The 8945-nt window shown below is 24.6% G+C and overlaps 1 protein-coding gene across 1 annotated transcript; it reads left to right on the top strand.

The window, feature by feature from the left end:
- Positions 1–1633: 1633 nt before the first annotated feature.
- LOC114170490 (uncharacterized) lies at positions 1634–6583 on the top strand. The gene is made up of 11 exons (XM_028055977.2): positions 1634–1793; positions 2620–2676; positions 3235–3321; positions 3515–3604; positions 3745–3834; positions 3935–4003; positions 4523–4612; positions 4677–4766; positions 5793–5888; positions 6027–6134; positions 6314–6583. Exons 1-11 carry the CDS (start codon positions 1708–1710, stop codon positions 6423–6425), a joined length of 975 nt encoding a protein of 324 aa, XP_027911778.1. The 5' UTR covers positions 1634–1707; the 3' UTR covers positions 6426–6583.
- Positions 6584–8945: the final 2362 nt, after the last annotated feature.

Below are 8945 nucleotides of genomic sequence, written 5' to 3'. Positions count from 1 at the left end.
GCTTATAAAAAATCATTATCTTACCAACTAGTACAAATTTTCTAACAGCCTTGCTTATATGATAAAAAAAAATCATTTTCAAAGCCTCGCCTTACATTATCACAATTTTAAAATCACTCTGAAATGATTTTCTTAGAATAGACAACATTTTTTAGGATGTTAATATGACTAAAATGTTCTAGTACGATATGCAAAATAAAAAGAAAAGAGAGAACCATAATAATAATAATAATAATAATAACAATAATAATAATAATAATTTATTTTCTAGATCTTTTGGAATGTGATCGCTGAATGTTCTCTAAATATCTATTTATATTTTGTTTTTCAACAGAAAGATGCAGACATATTTTAAAAGTTGAATTTTCTTGAATAACACTGAGGAGAAAGCATATATAAAAAGAGAACGTGTTCACATTATATATAGTCAATGAGTCTCATTGTTTCATTCATTATTCAAGGAAAACATGTTCGTATATGAGTTCAAACATGATAAAAGAATAGACTTAGACTCATTAAACCTATGTAACAAAAATAAATAAAAAGAGGAATCGCGTTATCAACATCTTTTTATTCGTCTTTTATCTGGAAAATCCGTGTTCTAACAACATTTGACTAAGAAAAGTGTGTTTAAATATATATGTCAAACCGCTTCCAATTATTCAGTCAGCCAATAGTAAAATATTTTTTTGTCAAAATAAAAAGGAGTTGCTATAGTATCATTTTATTTTGATACCATATAAATTCATACTTTTTTAAACAATATACAACATAGGAAGTTGAATTTATACAAGTCTCATAAATTTATATTCATAACGTGAGTCTATATCCAGTTACTTACAATCTAAAATCTTAAGAAAACTGGTGTATTTTCTATTTTATAAAATATTCAATTTTCTTGTGTTTATCTGAAATAAGACCCGGACTCACACTTGAATTTATAATCATGATTTATAAGATGTTAAATAATTAAGGGTTAAATATATTTTTAATATCTGCACTTTGACGTGAAATTAGAATTTTCAAAAACTTTGATATATTTCTAAACTTCAAAAAATAAAATTAGTGAATATAATTTTTTTAATCCTATATGCTAATTTTTGTATTTTCTTTTACATATCAAACGTGTTTCTCAATTGATATTGAGAACATGATAAATGATATAAACAACTTAAATGCTAGTATAAAATTAAAAAAAGATAGCATAATTATGTTAAAAGGATTATATAATTTACTTTTAAAGTTTAGGAATTAAAATATATCAAAGTTTCAAATAAAAATATATTTTAATATTGTGTGAAAGTTCAAGCACTAATCAAAATCATATTTAACTCAATAATTAATGGATTTTAAGATGTAAACCAAACTTTGTAGGATCTAACGAGTTTTTTTTTTTTTTCAAAAAATACCAATTCAAACAACTTCCTCTTTTGTTGTGGACGTATACGACATGCAAGTTGTTAGCGATTATGTCAACTCGGTTAATTTTGGGTTAAAATATTCCAAGAGGACAAAGCTGAAACAAGAAAGAGAGTAATTGCAAAGACCAAGTTTGATAAAGTAGCGATTGCGAAGCTATATATCTTAAACAATGGCACTTGCATTCTATAAATCTCCATAACTATCACTTCATTTCTGTTAACAATCACAGTTCTTCACGAGAATCACACTCGAGCAACAACAACTTCACAACTTCTTTTTCTGAAAATGGCTTTTCATTATGGTGTCATCGCGTTTGTTCTCCTTCTTACATTAGAGTTGCTGCATCATCATTTTCCCACTTCTGTCATAAGGTAATACTGTTATTCATACGTTTTTACTTGTTATATATCACTTCCTTCAAGAAACCCTAAATATTGGTTTAAAATAGAAATGGTTGTAGGATTTTGTTTGATTGGATTAAGAGATGTTATGAAGATGCATTATTTGATTGTTAGTAGGGTTTTATTTATGTTTTAAAGTGATATGATGATTATTTAATTAATAATTTGATTGTTATATTTTTGACTCGTTTTAATTTTTATATTTGGTTTTGACTGAATTGAGTCCTAATTTTTCTTTTTTTAAATCTTATAAAATGATATTAACAATATTTAAAAATGACATGTATCAAAATTTAAATTTGACAAGTATCAAAATTTAAGTATTTTTTATCTTGAAATCCTTCTCATTTTTATAAGGTACACCTTTTAAGTAAAAAATAATCAGATTTTGACCTATGATAAATTTAAATTTTAACACAATATTAATAAAATTGACCGTACTAAATCTTTTTTACGAACTCAATTGAATTTAAAAAAAAAAACTCAATTTAGTAAGAAAATATACGAAGAACATGCACGAATCAAATATATAAATATAAAACTAAATTATTAATTAAGTTTAAAACTAAATTATATATTATTAAGTTTAAAACTAAATTATAGGATATAAGTAAGATAAATTTTAACTTAATAAACTAATTTTGTAAAAATGAGTTGAACTAAAAGCCACTTTTTAATACGATATAAGATTCATTAAGAGTACTCTGATGAATATTAAGTTTGTTGTAATGAATGGGTATATTAAAGATCAAAATAACTTTTATATTCGTATTTTGTTTACAATTCTTTTACACAGTGCTGAAAGTGATAATCTCACACGTCGCCTGCACACCGTCAACGAAAGCAGAAAGCTGTAAGTTACAACTAATTCAAATATAATTTTTATTTAGCTACCATGTATACGAGGTTATTTTATTTATGTGTGTTTTAGTTAAGTCGATTATTCAGAGTATTCAGAATTGTGATTTTCTGTTTTTCTTATTTTAAGTTCTCTTTTAATTATATTTTTCTAATCTTCTCTCTTTCTTATTTAGAAATGTCTTTATTATGACACTTTAATCTTTGTCCGCTAGGGAAACTTATTAGCCATAAATTATCTTAAATCTTGTTTAAATTACTAATATTAATCTCAATTAATGTGATCGGACTATTTTTTATTAGTTGGACAGATCAGACCTATCACCACAATATGCTTTTTTTATTTATTTAATAAATTATATCTTAATTCAATTAATTTATAAATTACTAATTTTATAATTAATACTTTGTGATTTAAATGTATTTTTATTCTCAAAATATTTCAATCATGCTCTACTACTTTTTATTAGTGATAAATTCTTTATTTTACTACACCTATTAACTTATATATAATATGTTTGTGTGTGCTTTTTTCTTTTTTTTATATATAAAGGAATGAAAGTGATACTCAAGAAGGACTGCCTCCATCAGATACTCAAACTGAGAACGTATTACAAAATACCGATGCAGAAATACAAATGTATGTATGTTGTTACTAATATCTCAAAAATATTAAATATATTTATCTCAATAGGTATCTCAAAAGAATATGTTGCAAACAATACAAACATCAATTATATGTATTATAAATTCTTGATTTTTTTAAATAGGACTCAAAATGTTAATAATATATCATTTATATAAAAAACATTTACTGATTTTTTTTTTAATAGAACTGAAAGGGGTCCTCAAACTTCACTGATGCCACCAGCAACTCAAACTCAGAAGAATGTGTCAAGTAAATCCAATGTCAAAGTCAATAGGTATGTTGCAAACTACACACACAAACATCAATTATTCGAATTAAAAATTGTGGAATTTTTTTTAATTGGACTCAAAATGTCATTAATATGTAATAATATATCATTTATATAAAAAAAAATTACTGACCCTTTTTTAATAGGATTGAAATTGATCCTCAAACTTCTCTACTGCCACGTCCAGCTCAAACTCACAAGAATGTGTCAAATAATTCCAATGTTGAAGTCAATAGGTATGTTGCAAACAACACAAACATCAATTATTGACTTTTTAAACATGACAACAAATATATCATTTATATATAAACAAAAATTACTGTCCTTTTTTAACAGGATTGAAAGTGATCTCCCAACTCAAACTCTCAAGAATTTATCAAGTAATTCCAATGTCGAAGTCAATAGGTATGTTGCAAGAAACACAAATATCAATTATACATCTTAAAAATTAGGGTTAAATATATTTTTAGTCCTTTAAATTTGAGTGAATTTTGAAATTAGTCCCCCTTCAAAACTTTATACCAATTTAATCCTTCATTTTTATAAATGCGTGGATTTGGTCGTTCTTATCAAATTTTGTTTGACATTCTAAACGCATTTTATGATAATATTTGAGTTAACATTGAAACGGAAATATGTCAAACGAGGTAAACAATTCAAATACTATCATGAAATGCACTTGAAATGTCAAGTTAACTTAACAAAATTTGGTTAAAAGGACTAAATTCACGTATTTTTAAATATGAAGGACTAAATTGGTCAAAATTTTGAAGATAGACTAATTCCAAAATTTACTGAAATTTGAGGAACAAAAACATATTTAATTCTAAAAATTATTGACTTTTAATAGGACTTAAAATATTAGCAAATATATCAATAATATATTATTTGTATATAAAAAAATTATTGACACTTTTTCTATAGGACTGAACGTGATCCTCAAACTTCTCTATTGCCACCACCAACTCAGACTCAGAAAAATGTGTCTAACAATTCAAGTATCAACGTCAACAGGTATGTTGCAAACAACACAAACATCAATTATATGTATTAAAAATTGGTGACTTTTTTTTAATAGGACTCAAAATGATGCTCGTGTTCCTCCACCTTCATCACCAACGAAAAATCAGAAGAATGTGTCAAGCAATTCTGATCTCCAAGAGAAAAAGTATGTCACTAATAGCTCAAATATTAACTACATATATATATGAATTATATATAGAAAAATTAAAGACTTCTTTTAATAAGACTTAAAAGTGATCCTTATACTTCTTCATCTTCACCACCAATTCAAACTCACAAGAATATGTCAAGCAACTTCAATTTCTAAAGTGCAAATACATTTTTTCAATAACTCACTTACCAATTATGTATTACAATTTTTTTTGATAAAACTCAAAGTGATTCCCTGTTTCCTTTATCTATACAAAGAATTCAAACTCTATGTCATTAAGTTTCGACCACAAAGGGTAAAAGTATTTTGTTAATAATTCAAATATATGTTATATACCAATTATGTATAAAAAAGTAATAATTGTTTTTTCATAGAAATTATATATAAAAAAGGATCTTTCTAATATAAATTATATATAAAAAAGTCACTAATTTTTTTTAATAGATCCTCACACTCCTCCACCTTCACCACCAACTCAAATATAAAAGAATGTGTCAAACAATTTGAGTCTCGAAGTAGAAAAAGTATGTTGCTCATAACATCAATATCAATAATATACTAAAACAACTTACTAATTTTTTAAAATAGATTCAAAGTTATTCTCACACTCTTTCTACTCCATCAACCAATTTAATCTAAAAACAAATGTGTAAAACAACTTCAATCTCGAAGTACAAAAATGTTTTCTAATAACTCAAATTCAAACTTTCAAAGATATGTCAAACAACTTCGATCTTCGAGTGCAAAAGTATTTCTTAGTAATTTAAATATTAATTATATATAAATTATATATATCAAACTTGAAGTGCAAAAGAAACATCCTCATAACTCAAATATCAATTATAAATGAAAAAAAAAAGACTAACTCTTTTACAAATTTAAAGTGATCTCACACTTCACCGTCTTTTTCACTAACTTATGGAGACAATGGTGTCTAGTAATTTTAATCTCAAAGTAAAAATATGTTACTAATAATTAAAATATTTTTTTATAAAATAATTACTTATTCTTTTTTAATAGGACTCAAAATGATGATCCTCACGATCGTCCACCTATACCACCAACTCAGACCGAGGATGCCAATGTGACCGAGAATACCAATATCCCAAGACGAAAGTATGTTACGAATAATCTCAAACATAAGTTATCTATTATATATATATATATATATATATATATATATATATATATATATATATATATATATATGTGTGTGTGTGGATGTGTGTGTATAATTACGAATTTTTTTAACAGGATTCTCAGTGGTCTTCCCATACCTCCATTTCCACCACCAATTCAAATCGAGAGAGACGTGTCCATCAATTCCAATCTTGAAGTCAATTCTAATGTTGAAGTGCAAAAGTAAGTGGCTCATAACTTAAATATAAACTATATATGAATTGGAACTAGAAATTGTTTTCTTTATTTTATTAAAATTATTTTTTTATAAAATTATAATATATATATATATATATATATATATAATTAATGACAAATTAAGACAGTTAAATTTACTAACAAAATTTACATGGATTGTTCAGAACTGAAGAATCTTTGTCCACCAACAATACAGTGCTCCATAATGCAGTGCTCGATGTTGCAATGGTCCATGATGCAATGCTCCATGATGAAGAGCTCCATGATGAACTTTAATAGAAATATTAGATTGTTAGAATATTCTACGACAATATACCATTGCTTATATTGAATCCTACATGTGAAAAAAGGTATTTTAACACCATTATAGGTATTTTTCACCATTTGTTTTTATTTTTTATTTTCACTTGTAGTGTAAACGTACAGTTTGAGATGTTGATTTTTGGATTTGTTTTAATAAGAAATTATTCTAGAAATTGATGTGGAGTTTATTAGATTGTAAAATAACATAATATTGTTTATGATTGTTAAATGCTAAGGAACTTAAATCTTACAAATAAAAATACATCTTTTAACACCATTGTGATATTATTCACCGTTTTTTTTTTTGTGTTTTTTTTTTATCTTTAGGTTCATATGTACTAGGGATGTCAATGAGTGGGTAGGATACGGACAGTAGATCCTTCGTACCTTACTTATTGGAAAAATATTTGTCCCGTATTTGTATCAATATCCGCGCGAGTACCTGTTATACGGGTACTCACATAATTTTTTAATATCCAGGGTACTCGTGAGTATTTAAAAAAATATATTTAACAACGTATTTTAATCATGAATTCAAATAAAATACAATCCATAACATTCATAATTTTCAAACAAAGTTCAAATAATTTATTTAAATATTATTTAAATAGTATTGAATACAATTTACAAATAAATGTAGTTTTTAAAAAAAACTAATTGATAAAAAAATAATTAATTCAAAATCAATATGTTAATAATTTAATCATATTTTTTTATTTATTTTTTAATTTAAATTAAGGTATAGCATGTACGAGTATCCATGGATATGGATATTATGATACTCGTACTTATCTCGTTAATATGCAGGTAATAAAAAATACATATATGTCTGTTATTCACAAGTATCCATTTACAATATTCATTTCCTATCCGCCGTGGGTTTTATCTACGGATACATTCTGGTACAGATATTTTTTTACATCCTAACATATACTAATACTGTAAGAGTATGTTGATTTTTGCATTTCTTAAAAAAAAAAAAAGGAATTGATATGGAAACTTGTTGGATTGCTATCAATTTTCTCTCATACTTTGTAATTAATTTTCTATCATAATATTTTTCAGTGACGGATAATCTGATTCCAAAATTAAATTTTTATTTATTATAGAAATCAATTCCAGATTATATTATTGTCATCGAATAATAAAAGTATAAGATCATATATTATTATGGAATCACCATGATTCAAAAGAAGAAATTTGAAATTTTATTTAAATAATAAAAAAGAATAATGAGAATCAAGATAAAATTATGGTTAAATATCTTTTAAGTTCTTAAGTGAAATTAAAATTTGCCTCAATCACAAACTTTGATACATTTTTTTTCCTGAAATTTTGAAATAAATAAATATAATTATTTTAATCTAACTATTAATTTTCTTTTATGTAATGTTGTTTTAGACTAGCATTAACTGTTTACACCATTTGACTTGTTCCAATTCAAATATTAGCATAAAACATCATTTAACATGTATGAAAAAGTTGATGTTATTGAGTTAAAAGTACTATTTTAAATATTTTTTGACAAAATAATTTAAGTTTATTGAATTTTAATTTTTTTTATTTGAATAAATATTTTGAACAATTAAATATAAAAATTTAATAAAAATAATATTTTTATTTTTATTTGTTTTAATTAATCTTAATTGATATTATTTTTAAGTAAAAAAAAAAACTAATTTATATTGACAAAGGTTTCTCTTAATTAACGTCGATCAAAATTCTCTTTATTTGATGAAAGTCACAATTAATTAAGTTTTTAAATAGAAGTTATTTACGACATTCTTAGCTAAGCCTTTTTTTTTTGGCCAACTTTTCAATTGATATCACTTATAAAATCATCTTAATAGATATAACCCAATAAAATTCTAGTTGACTCAAAATCTTAGAATTATATCATTTTAAGTAATTTAGTTATTTTTTAAAATTTTAAAACTTTAAATTCTTTTAAGATTTATTATATAAATAATCACTATAAGAAAATGTCTCATTAACAAATAATTTTAGTAACAAAAAGTTGTTAATCACAGTAGGAACCAATTTAAATACTAATTTACAAAATAAAAAATTATTGATTACTAAAATATTCACTAATATGAATAAAAAATTATAATTAATCTCTAAATTGGTTTCTAAAATTTTGCAACAAAAGCTTTATGTGAAATCCTAGAAAATGATATTTTAGAAGTGATAGTGGTTTAAAAATAGTGAGACTCGATTATTTTAATATTAAAAAGGTTTTAGTATAAATAGAATTGTTATAAACGAGTTTCATTATTTTAAAACACACAATCTCTGTAGAAACCACTTTTCTAGAGCTCTCTGGCTTCTCTCTAAATTTTTTGTCTTTCTAGTTGTCTGATTGAAGAATTGAGACCGTAGGGAGCTCTTCAATTTGGACCGATCAGTTTCTTCGTTCGCGTAAGTTAAGTTTTCGCTGTCTTTTTGATTTTTTTTCTGTTTTCTTTTGTATGTAAGCCCTCTTATGCTTGC

The sequence above is a fragment of the Vigna unguiculata genome, chromosome 11 (genome assembly GCF_037176805.1).
Source record: "Vigna unguiculata cultivar grain cowpea cultivar isolate G323 ecotype 2 chromosome 11, ASM3717680v1, whole genome shotgun sequence".
Taxonomy (NCBI): Eukaryota; Viridiplantae; Streptophyta; class Magnoliopsida; order Fabales; family Fabaceae; genus Vigna; species Vigna unguiculata.
Note: the sequence above shows the minus strand (reverse complement) of the source record. Positions and strands in the feature narration are given on the sequence as shown.